The sequence below is a fragment of the Brachypodium distachyon genome, chromosome 3 (genome assembly GCF_000005505.3).
Source record: "Brachypodium distachyon strain Bd21 chromosome 3, Brachypodium_distachyon_v3.0, whole genome shotgun sequence".
Taxonomy (NCBI): domain Eukaryota; kingdom Viridiplantae; phylum Streptophyta; class Magnoliopsida; order Poales; family Poaceae; genus Brachypodium; species Brachypodium distachyon.
Window position 1 is genome coordinate 49,826,957 of NC_016133.3, and position 12,389 is coordinate 49,839,345.

The following is a 12,389-nucleotide window of genomic DNA, read 5'->3' on the forward strand; positions in this document are numbered from 1 at the left end:
ATCGATCGGTCGCGAGAGAGAGGCGAGCGAGGGATTCCTTCCCGACCTCGCGAGGCGTGGATATTTTCCACGTGGAATCGGTGGGGATTGGGCCGGTTTTAACCCCCCCGGATGGTGTCCAAATGCGTACGTGGGCTTCCCTGGGTCGAAATTGCCCGCGGGTTTACCACCTAGGGAAAAGACGAGGATCCCGGCGGGAATTGGGACAACCATTAGGACTAAATTTCTAAAATGATTCATAACCCACCCCAGTGTAACCAGCTTTCCACTCCCGGAAGGTACTGAGCGTCCTCGTCATCGTCGGTGAACCGGAGTAGCGGCGCCACGTCCTTGTCGGCTTGCCAGGCCTGCCGTTTTATTTCGAACGCACGGTCCGCCACCATCCCCTAAGCGCTCCGCGTCGCCCCAGGCCTTCTGTCGGGCGTCATCCTTGGCGCCGTGCTCTAACGAGGCCTTCCGAGAGGCCCGAGAACCGGGAACTCAACATAAGGCGCTACCTCCTCCATCGGCTCAACCTCCGACGCCGCCACTCCTTCCTCCTCCATCAGCTCCACCACCGGCGCCGCCACTTCTTCCTCGCGCCGCCCCTTCTTCCTCCGGCCCACGCTGCCGCGCCTCCTAGTGCGACGGCCTTCGGATCCAGGCTAGCGCCCACCTTCGACTGAACACCGACGGGGGAGATGCCGAGGGATCCATGGTGGCGGTGAGCTCGGGCTAGGGTTTTTGGCTCGGGGGCGGCAAAGTGGGGGAGGTGGGGATGTCGACAGGGGCCAGTCCACATTTAATATGACCAGGACACGGTTTCCACGACGCTGCCTGGTGGGTCCGGACTGCGAGAAGGTTTGACCCGGCAAGGACGCGTGGACCGAGCGGCTCTCTGTTTCTCGGTCCGTGGGGACGAAAATTTGACGCAAATTTGAGCCCGGAATGCGTCTCCACGGACCAAAAAACTTACGCGGGCGCAAATGTGTCGCCCGCCTGGACCGCCCATTTGGTCTGTTTCGCGCAAACAGATACGCCGACCCAAATGGGTTGCCCCGCTGGAGGTGGCCTAAGGCTCACTTTGAAGGAATTGATGGTTCAATAATGAAGCTGCCATTTCCATGGTGCTAGTTATCTAGCTCGTTCTGTCCGACTAGGTTGTGTGCTTAGGCGCTGTAGTTTTGTTGTATTTGAAAAATTGTACCTGCCGGCTTGTTGCGACGCTACCCTCTAAGGACCTTTAGATTGTGAAGCATTGCTTAAAAGATAGCCACCGGCTTGTGGCGTGATTATATTTCTCTCCTTTTGTAATTATAACTCTTGAAGTAATATATTCAGGTGGGAATGCTCTCCCCCCTCCCCCCCACCCCATGATTGCCTAAAAAAAGACCGTCGTTTAAAAAAATTGGACGTCACCAAAGTGCAAATTTTTTCACATGGCTCATTATTCAAAATCAGGTTTGGACGGCCGACCAGTTTCAACAACGAGGACGATGGCCAAACTACAACCTATGTCAATTTGAGAGAGAGAGAGAGAGCATGAATCAACGGGACATTTATTCTTCAAGTGGATATTCGTTGCGTGTTTGGAGAGTGATTAGAGATTGGTTAGGTTTTTTATGCATATTGATATGCTCCTTTGGTCAAGCTTTGATTTGGTCAACGATTGGTGGTGCTCCGTTATGAACATCTAAGGAACCCGACAAAAAGGTATGGCCACCTTGATGATGCTTGTTTCTTGGGAGATTTCGAATGAAAGAGAACGACATTGTTTTGGAAGGCTTTCTCTATCAAGGGATGAGAGGGGGGTTCGAGGGACATGTGAGGCCATGGCTAGCGGGGAACTGAGGCAACACGTGTCGAGAGACCGAGAGATGTAGGATTAGGGTCGAGGGAGATCCATATCAAGGTATGAGAGACTGGGGATTCGAGGAACGTGGAGCGATATTTTTTTGTACGGGGATGAGTGTGACTCATGGTTGATCGAGCGATATGTACCACATAGGTGCATCCAACCCATCACCACCAACTAAAAGTGAAGAGATAGTAAAAACACACCTAGAAGGTGATATCACATCAATTAGAAATTGTGAGAACAGTTATTGATGCCGCACCTTAATGCTAAAAACATTTATACCACAGGTATTTAAGTACTTGCTTTGATCCATATTAGTCGTCACAGATTTGTCTAGATACCCATAGACGCCTTTAATTGTTTAGGTAAATGAGTATCTAAACAAAGATGCAACAAGTGTGTAATATGGATCGGAAGGAGTAACGTTCTTTTTGAGAATGTCTAAGTAACAATTAAATTCCCCCCAAAACAACAACAATAATGGTTTGCTGAAACAGACATATATATGTTCTAGTATATCAAAAAAATCATATCCCGCGTTTCTGCTGCAGATGCTTAATGCCTTCGCTTCAAGATTTGCCTATCCAAGTAACACTTCAAAGCTCCCTAAAAAAAAAGTAACGCTTGAAAGCGCAACCAAAGATGGAAGCATATAAACACCCGCGATCCCACAACCAAAGATAGAAGCATATCGTGTAAAAAAAGAAGAAGATAGAAGCATAGATTTGCCAGTTTAAGCGATCCAGTTCGCCGAATCGATCAGACCTACCAGGAGCAAAGCAACTAGCAATGTCTCTAGACTGTAGAAACAGCAAGTAATATTTCCTTTCCTCCTTTAACGAACAGAGCCCATCAAACCTTGACACATAACGCCACCGTATCCGGCTCGTGGATCTCATTCCCACGCCCCTCTTCAGGAGATTTGTTTGTTTAGTCGATCGCGCCGGGAGTGGCCCGTGGTGACATCGCACACTTGAGAAGTTGAGATAAGCGTCCACCGAGCCCCTGTTGCCCACATGTGGGAGCTGCAGCAACTGCTGCTTGTGTTCTTTGGGCTCGATCACGACGCGATGGACGTGACCAACAATTAACGGAACGGAACACACAAGGCAAGTGACCAGAGAGAGCAACCCATTAAAGCTAATAACGAGCATCTCCACTATAAAAAGGCGGCCGCCGCGCTGGCTGGCCAAAGCCCAGGCGGACGCGGTCGGGCAAGGGAGCCAGGGAAGTTGTCCCATCAGGGCGGCGGCCAAGGACCGAATAATCGCCGAAGCCGAGGCCAAAACGACCGTCCGATCGGGAAGTCTCCTCCAAACGGGCATTTTCATTTCCCTTTCCGCGCATCGGCACGAGGGGGGGAACAGAAATATCCTCCTGCTCCTCTTCCTCGGCGTGGTCGCGGGCGGAGATCCGGGAGGGAACCATGCGGAAGGGAAGCGGAGAGGTGCTGCTGCCGGTGTCCGCGGAGGCGGGGAAGGACGGCGGCGGAGCTGGCGACGAGCCTGCGCTGGTGAAGGGGTCCGCCATGACCCGCCGCGGCGCGCTCGCCGCGCTGTCGTACATGTGCTGCTCCGGTACGTGCCTCGATCCGCGCCTCTGGATATGACGGTTTTCGGATTCTGTATGCGGTTGTCATGTGGCTAGAATTGGCCTCTGTGCGTGCGTGCGTGCGTGTATCAGTTCACGGCGGGGGAAGGGTGCCTCCTTGCGTGAATTTGGGTCGGGCACGGGTAGCACGCGGTCGGGCATGGTGATTTGGTACCAATCGTTGCTAACTCCTTGCTTTCGTTGGGTGTTACTACTCCCCTTATTCAATTTCTTGAGGTTGGGGACTTGGGGCCAGAGCCGGTTAGTTGACATGTGTCGCAACTCAGCCAAACTTAAGCATGAAACCATTTTACTAGTAATTGCTAGTTCAGTTGCCACGGGTTATACGCAAAGTACATACTGCACATAAGTAAGGGTGGTCTGATTTTTTAATCTGCCAGACGGGTATGCATCAATAAGAGCTACTCCGTACTTGGGAGAGGATGTAACACCAGTAAAAACTGCATTTTATTTTATTTTATTTTTGTGACGAAGTAAAAATTGGTTATTGCTGATGGATATTTGGGTGCTATATGTCAAATGCGATCATTATGTAAGATTATGAACGTACTTGGAGGTAATTAATAGACTTAAATGTGATGAATCTAGTGGATTAGACCAGAGTTCACTGTTTTGTTGGTTATGTGAATCTCTTAGCAGGGGGTGAATGCTGCTGCTCTGTCCGACATGTCCACCATGACCTACCATGGCATCTGCATCCTGCTCTCCTGCATGGTCATCCCCAATTCATTTATTGGCCCCCTCTTAGCTTGTTTGGTTTTGGGATGCAGTTGCCCGGTTGCCTTGTGGCATGAATTGGCATGTCGTGGTCAGAGTGCGGTGGATCGTTCAATGTGTTCTACTAATTTGCAGATACCATGTGGTCACATCTTGTGATTTAGCATTAGTTACAGGTTATTTCTGTTAGGCATTACTTCTGCTACTCAATTATCTGGGGCTGGGTTGAGAGTTTGTTTGTTCACTTGTATCAACTACTCAACTGAGCTTCACTTGTATTGAGGAAGAATTTGAGTGGCGAGACTTCAGTTTGAATAACTTTTTGATGCAGCAAATACATCTTCTGAATTATGCGCCTGTAATCTGTCCAAATTGTTGTAATTGAGACATGCTAGAAATTCAGGTGGGTCCACTGGCAAAAAACAACATACAAATAAAATAGAACCTGACAAATCTATTTCCATTTTGATAAGAAAGCGGATACATGATTCAGTGCAAAATGATAACTGATATTCTGAATGAAGATTTTTCTTATGAAATGATTTTGATTTTTCTTTTTTTTTTCTTCAGCACCATGGCAAACCGGGTTTTGACACAGAAACTTTCTGATGCCATTTTTGTTTCTATCTTTATGTCGTAGAACTCTTGCATTCCCTTACTAATGTTGTTTGCGCTGCAATTTCAGTTCTGCTGGTGATGTTTAACAAGGCGGCTCTATCTTCATATAATTTCCCTTGCGCGAACGTCATTACGCTCCTTCAGGTACTTCATTCTGGTTGGATGCCTTCAGGGAAAGTCTTTCATGTTAAGGCTCTCTTCTCTTTCTAGTTCAAATGGCTATTTCCTTGAGTAAGTAAAGGTTCACTTAACAGAGTAGATAAATTCTTTATGCCTGTATTCTGTCTCATCACTAGTAAACAAACACTCATGCGTAGCGATTTGACTTGCTTGTGGCCTTGGAAAGTAATGCCGGATTTCCAAAAGTATCATATTCCAGTTCTAATTCATGCTTGAGGAGCTGTGAACAGTGGAGTTACTATGAATTACATCCTCTCATGTGGTTATATAGTTTTGGGTGTATCATGTCTATGTAATAGCTTTGTTTAAATATAGACGGCTGTTGGCTGAACTTATTATAGTATGATTTGCATTCTCCTGTCTTTTCCTTCTGACACCTATTCAACATGTGCAGATGGTGTGCTCAACATGCCTTCTTTATGTTCTGAGACGGTTAAAGATCATTTCCTTCACAAATAGCGAACCATCAGTACCTTCTGAGGCACTATTCTTTGTGCCATTCAGAATATTGTTGCGTACTTCACCTCTTTCGTTGTCTTACTTACTCTACATGGTATGCTTCTTCCCCTGCACACAGTATGAAACTGCTGAACGGCAGATAGGAAACTTTATTACAATTTGTTTTGAATTCTGAATCATGTTTACCTGGTTTCTAAAAGTTAGCTTCAATGGAATCTGTGCGTGGAGTAAATGTTCCTATGTATACAACTCTAAGGCGCACAACTGTAGCTTTTACAATGATAATGGAGTATTTCTTGGCAAAGCAGAAGCACACTCCACCTATAATCGGCAGGTAAATGTCCAAACATGTTTTTTTCTTACCATTTCAGGATTATTCCATAGCAATTTTTCAGAAACTCAGAAGTAAAAGATGTATGTCCTAGCTAGCTGACATAAGCCTATCTTTTGCAATGCTACTGCCCCAGTGTCAAAAATGTTGTTAATTCATCGGTAGTAATAGAATTTGCCCTGTTGCTCTTGTGGTTACCACACCCTGCTTCTGTAGCGTGGAACAAGGTAGCTTGAAATATAGTGATCCTTGTGTTTTGCAAATGCTGAACGTTTTTCAGAACATAGCTGTGTTATCTGCCTTATTCCACTTTCTGGTTATCAGTGTAGCTTTGATTGTATTTGGAGCGTTTATTGCTGGGGCTCGAGACTTGTCATTTGATGCTCGTGGGTATGCCATTGTCTTCGTCGCCAATATTACTACGGCTGTTTATCTTGCTACTATAAACCGCATAGGTAACGCACCTTTTTGTCACTTGCAATCCCAGTCCAACCTGCATAATATTCTGACCAGCACTTTTTTTGTTGTTGTTTTAGGAAAATCAAGTGGCCTGAATAGCTTTGGCCTGATGTGGTGCAATGGTATTATTTTAATTATCTGTACCAAACTGAGATTCGGCGTCATATTTCATACACCTAAAATTTAGATCCTGTTCATCTGGATTGCAGGACTTGTTTGTGGCCCTTCAGTACTTTTCTTGACATATATTCAGGGTGACCTCAAGCGGGCTATAGAATTTCCCTACCTTTATTCCCCTGGATTTCAGGTACACACGACACAGATTCTTTCTTTTAGCTGTACTAATGTGTGTTACCCTCCTTTCTTTTATTACTTGAGGTATCTAAAGACTGCGGTACTTGCCTTCGGTATCAATCAATTGTTTAATCTTTAATGTGACATAATTTTGTAGGTGGTGCTGCTCTTTTCATGTATGCTAGCATTTCTGCTAAACTACACCATCTTCTGGAACACAATCCTGAATTCTGCGCTCACACAATCAATGTGTGGCAATTTGAAGGTACAGGCACCAGTCATTTCTTCCACTGTACTCACTAGGCAAAGTATCTTGGAATCTTCCTCATGTTGCTATTTCTGCAGGATTTCTTCACTGTTGGATTTGGCTGGGTGCTCTTTGGCGGGCTTCCTTTTGATCTGGTAAGTTAACATTTATTGCTCATCCACGATTAGCTCTTCAATCTCTTCCTGAATACTGACCCAAAATTTTTCTTCTCTTCCTGAATACTGACTAGTAGTTTTTCTTATGACAGCTTAATGTCATTGGCCAAGGGCTCGGATTTGTCGGCTCTGGCATGTATGCCTACTGCAAGATCAAAGGAAAGTAGATATTGATCTCTAATGGATCAAAGGGAAGTAGGTATTGATGTTTTGATTTGGACGAGCAGTACGGTTTAACCAAAGTAGGGTTCTTCATGCTGTTTGCTCCTGCATATGGGAGAGAAAATTTTGTAGGTTTTTCTGTGTACATTTATATACTTCAGTTCTCCTGGGTGGAACATGAATGAACAGCCATTGTTTGGCCAAGGAAATAGAATACAAGATTTCAGCATTTTCAGAGCCATCTCGAGTATCTTTACTGATGCACGTAACATATGTGTAATTGAGTAATAGCCTGAAATGAGCATCATGCCTTGTGCTCCAATTATTCTCTTGGAATTGTGTGATCTCTCTCACAAAGAGGAGCATTGAGCAGGATAGACACTTGCTACGATCGTGGGGTACGAATGGAGGGACTAGTCGATTTATATTTTTGGTCATTTGGTCATCGTGAGATAAGAAACTGTCGTTCTTAGTTAAAAAAGAAAAGGAAAGGAAACGACTGTCGCCATTTACGGAGTAGTTGAGCAAAGAACCTTTCGTGGCCACCTGAATTCTGTAATCTTGAGTGGAAAAGATGTCAGGTTCAACAAGAAGGTCCTGGAGAAGTGGCTGGAAAGGCAACCCTTGTGCAAATACGAACACCAGGATTTACGCCCTGCCGCCCTGGTGTATTGCCGCCCCATCAAAGAGGAGTTCCCTACCCAATATTAGTTCAGAATGTAAGGAAAGTTTTAGCCAGTACGTTGTTCTAACTACAATCACACGAAAAACCAATTAGTTCAAGATTTTAGGCTGCATTTATGTGACTATGATAATTTAGCTTTTTTTTGGAGAATAAGATAATTTGGCTTTCTAACCAGCTTTTGCCTATTTTACCATTTGTTTGATGGGCTTTTTCATAGTTCTACACGGCTATTTTTCCATAGCAGAGACTTTGTGGATATCACAACTGTCAAAATAGCTTACAAACGCTCTTTCAGCACCCTGGAGCATCACAGATCATCACTGCTTTTACGGAACAAACCTGTTTAACATGCAACAGCTTATTGTATTGTATACTTGTAAATATCTTTCTGTCAGAACATAAGAATACGTATCAATTCATATTGAAACGAGTGGAACAAAACTTCCATAGCTTTAGAAAAGCTCAAAGGTCCATGCAGAACAAACATACATCTAGAGCCTATATAAGCCGACAGAACTAACATTTCCAAACATAGCTCAAACCCCACAAATTCTCTGGAAGACAAAGCACATTGGACACTGGGTCTATCTATCAAAACTCACGTCATTCAAAATTACTCGGTTGGCTTGTCCGGGTCATCTTCCTCAGGATCTTCCTTGTCAGGATCATCCTCCTGCGGTTCTTCTTGAGGTTGTGCTTCTTCCTCTTCCTCTTCCTCGTCATCATCCAGAGGATCATCAGCTGGTAATGGATGGGGCAATGGAGTTTTCATAGGGCTGAACTTTGGGAAGATGTCAGGTCTCCTTCCAGGCTTAGGTTTCTCCCATTCCTAAAAATGTGCGATAGACCATGGGCATAAGCTTCAATGTAACACAAAGAAGTGGTTGCTGGAACATCTTATCTAAACAACTAATTAGTATATTGACATTGTTCCAGTGATTCCTACTATGGCTAGACAAATCATGCATGAAAATAGACAGCAATCAAGATATAAAACGGATAATTCAAAACAATTTTTTAATCGCAGGTTATAACCATGATCATAGTCACATAATTGCTCAGCTGATCAGCATAACATAACAATGAAATAAAGGTTAGCTAGTCTCAATATATGCAGGTGTCGCAATGCACAACCAAGATAAAACACAGTTGTGACTATAAATAGAAGATCAGTGAACATATATTACACTTCAACTTAGAGGCTTAGAACAACTCAAAGGTGCTCCATCTAGCATTCTACCTATGTACCATGGACATGATCTTTCACTATTTTCATCCTAATGGATTAGTGCATCTACAGTATCCTAGGTCAAAACAAAGCATGATATCAGCAAGCTTTTAGATCAGTAGTTGCAATAAAATAAATTACTAGCTTCGTGACATCAAGATTGTTTAGATACAATCATAAAAGCTAGACGAGAATTAAGGTAGAATATTTCCTGCATAAGCCTATTTATTTTGGGATGATTCTGGTACTTGAACCTCACTTTGCAGAATAAGTAGCTAATGTGCTAAACAACATACTAACCTAGGTGGATATCTCTGCATGGGCACGATTTACAAAACAATCTCTAACTCCTCAACCACCTATCTTAGCCTATGTTTTCTCATACAGATATCGTTTTGAGATCTTTATCTTTTCAATTAAGCTCTAAGTTAACACTCTTAAAACAAGAAGGATGAAACAGTGGTGTCACTATAACACAGTACTGATCAAACGGCAGTTAGTTAAGTATAATCTATGTTTTCTCACATGGGGATCTTCAAATAGAACTCTAAGCTAATACTCCTAAAAAGTACAAGGATGAAACTGTATGTCACTCATTTGAAGGCAGTTATCTTACTATATAATCCATGTTTTCTCATAGGGAGATGTTCAAATAGAAACTAAGCTATCATTCATAAAATATATGAAAGGATGAAACCCGGATGTCACTATAACACAAATTCGTCCTCGAGGCAACCGATGAAGTATAGTATAACCTATGTTTCCTCATAGGCTCATATGGCTATCTTCAAACAGAAATCTAAGGTAACACTATCTAATCGTAGGAGCCTTCGTAATATCGACAGGCAAAACCAATGTGCATCAGAGATTGTCCTGTCCAATTACTAGAACAATGACCACCTACATAGCATTCCTACTGATTTTATCCAAACCCAATCTCTAAACCCCTATAAATCTAAGTTTAGAAAGCTAAAATGACCCAAAATTTCACATACCCGAGCATTCAGTCCAACATGGAAAGACAAACAAAATATAACTAGGAGGGGGAACGGGCGGAGGAGAATTACGATTGGGAAATCGAGGGGCGAGCGCCGCGTAATCTTCTCCTCGTCGGGGGCCATGCACACCACGAGCGCGTCCCACCTGCACCGCCTCCTCGCCGGGACCGCCGCCCGCGCGACAAAGGCACCCCCGGATGCGGAGACGCCGAGAGCGCCGGGCGCCGCCACCGGCGCGGCGGCCGGGGCCAAGAGGCACCACGCGGACGCCATGGGAAGTGCTCAAGGGCGAGGCGCTTCCGGCTTCGGGCTCTCCTGGGTGGAGGCCGGAGAAGTGGAGAAGTCCGGATGGAATTTGGATTCCGTCTTTCCTGTGGCTTCGTGGAGTTGCGGCGCAAGGTCTGCTACCGGCAGCTCTCCGAGGCCGTCTTCGGGTGATAAGAGTCGGACCGCGAGCAGCTGACTGCTGAGCTAGTGGAGTCGTGGAGAATCCTCTGAGAAGGAGTAGCACGCAAATTTTCTACAACGGCTGGCAATATGTTCACGGTTTATACCTTCTTAAAAAAATGACGTTACTTTATAAAAAAATACCGTGTTAGACATATTTGCAAGAAAAAAATCTGCAAAAATTAAACACACGCATCACTTTGCACAATGTCTACACTTTAGTTAGGAAAACTAACAAGTTAATTGATAAAGTAAAGGCAATAAATGAAGGTTCATGAAACTTGTTCATGTATTTCAAATAACGTTTATCTAACCTGTTACAAACGTTCCATATTCCACTCACACACATGCTAAACTCACATATGTTGATTTTTTTTCTATAGAGAAAAATTCTTCCAAAACGAGCCAAATGAACTTGGAAGAAAAAAAAACTATCAGTTGAATTGACAGGTTATGTATTGGTGTGAAAAACTACAAAGAAAATAAAGAGGAAAAGGATAGAAAAGAAAGACAAAGACAAAACTGAAAGAAAAAAGAAAAGAAAAGAAAAGAAAGACAAAAGAGCTACTCTAATGGACGGGCCCAAGAGAAAGAGGAATAGCGCAATCACTGTTTCTTAGCTCTCGCAACGAGCAAGGGACACGATCCTCCGCGTCCAATTTGCCCAGGCGCGCGAGCCTTTTGCCGCTCACCTGGCTCTGCGAGCCCAGAATCAGCCCATGCATGCCGCGCGCGTCCGTCGGAGCAATCACGGCCCACGTACCCGCCCGCAGAGCGTCCGCCGCCTGAATCATGCACGGGTCGCAACGGCTGACACCGTCGTCGACTGACACGGTACGCCCGGTGGAAACTGGAAAGCACCATACCCGCTAGAACTGACTAACGGATTGAACTCTCTCGCTCACGTTCTTCGATCGACCCACTGGCTTACGGTGTTACACCATTCGTGCAGAAATAATTTAAGGCGCCAATGCTGCAGCGAGCGGCGCACACGCGCGCACGGACGCGAAATACAGGACAAAAGCCCGTGGGGTTCGGCCGGCCTTGTTTTGTTTTGCCTCTTGGACGCGCTGGCAGGGCCACGCACGGACGCGCGCGTGAGTACCGATCGCAAGTTCAATTTTTAATTTAAAGCGAAACCGACAGAGGCCAGGGAGCCAAGTTAAAACGTGTTCGCCACTCGCCGATTACCTTTCTGTTCAACGACGACGAGACAGCGAGAATTACCACTAGTACTACACTCGGGCATGCATGCACGGTGTGTTTTCACTTTTTAACCGCCTCCTTTTGGTGCCCGGCCCTGCGCCTAGAGCATTGACGGTCAAAGCTTCTTCGCGGCAGGAAGCACGGGAAACGGAGTCCCCCCGGACCGGACCGGCCCTGGCGCTAAAATATTCTATGGCGCGCCACGAATACTCTACTCCCCGCCGTTGTACCGCGGCATGCAGCATGCATATATGGAAGGGCGCGCGCGGCCGAGGAGGATCCCATGTAGGAGTAGCCAAGCTAAGCTAAGCCATGCGCATGCAGATGCAGATGCAGATATTGTGCGTGCATGGGAAACCTACATATACTATATGGCTCCTCACGTGCTCCGTGGAAAACACCAACACCCTGTGTGTGGATGTAAATATGGTTAATGGGTGCACTTGCATAGTGGCATGCATGCAGTGGCAGTTGGCTCACATCTCGCGCCGAAGCACGCAAAGCAGGGACGCTGTGTTGGACTGTCACTCACCGACAAATTTCACCCGATCGCTGTCTGCTTCTTCGTATGGATTCTCATGCATGAAAGTAAATCCTATCAGTAGACTTTCTTCTTGTTGTGGGAATGTGGGTGCTCTTAGGCTCTTAGCCCCTTACTAAAGCATATGCAAGCATGTTCGATGAAAACAATTAATGACAAGACCATACGTACAATGGCAGCAAATTAGCACCAG

General features: G+C 45.3%; 2 protein-coding genes across 2 annotated transcripts; one reads left to right on the top strand and one right to left on the bottom strand.

Moving 5' to 3' along the window:
- The first annotated feature begins 3,032 nt into the window (after positions 1-3,032).
- Positions 3,033-7,330, top strand: LOC100825433 (nucleotide-sugar uncharacterized transporter 3). The gene is made up of 10 exons (XM_003575302.4): positions 3,033-3,414; positions 4,851-4,927; positions 5,358-5,516; positions 5,623-5,756; positions 6,078-6,208; positions 6,290-6,334; positions 6,422-6,519; positions 6,664-6,771; positions 6,852-6,908; positions 7,022-7,330. The coding sequence occupies exons 1-10, from the start codon at positions 3,264-3,266 to the stop codon at positions 7,094-7,096; spliced, it is 1,035 nt and encodes a 344-aa protein (XP_003575350.1). The 5' UTR covers positions 3,033-3,263; the 3' UTR covers positions 7,097-7,330.
- A 788-nt stretch (positions 7,331-8,118) lies between these two features.
- Positions 8,119-10,498, bottom strand: LOC100825740 (cell surface glycoprotein 1). The gene is made up of 2 exons (XM_003575303.4): positions 10,072-10,498; positions 8,119-8,605 (listed from the first exon to the last, which is right to left on the bottom strand). The coding sequence occupies exons 1-2, from the start codon at positions 10,273-10,275 to the stop codon at positions 8,390-8,392; spliced, it is 420 nt and encodes a 139-aa protein (XP_003575351.1). The 5' UTR covers positions 10,276-10,498; the 3' UTR covers positions 8,119-8,389.
- Positions 10,499-12,389: the final 1,891 nt, after the last annotated feature.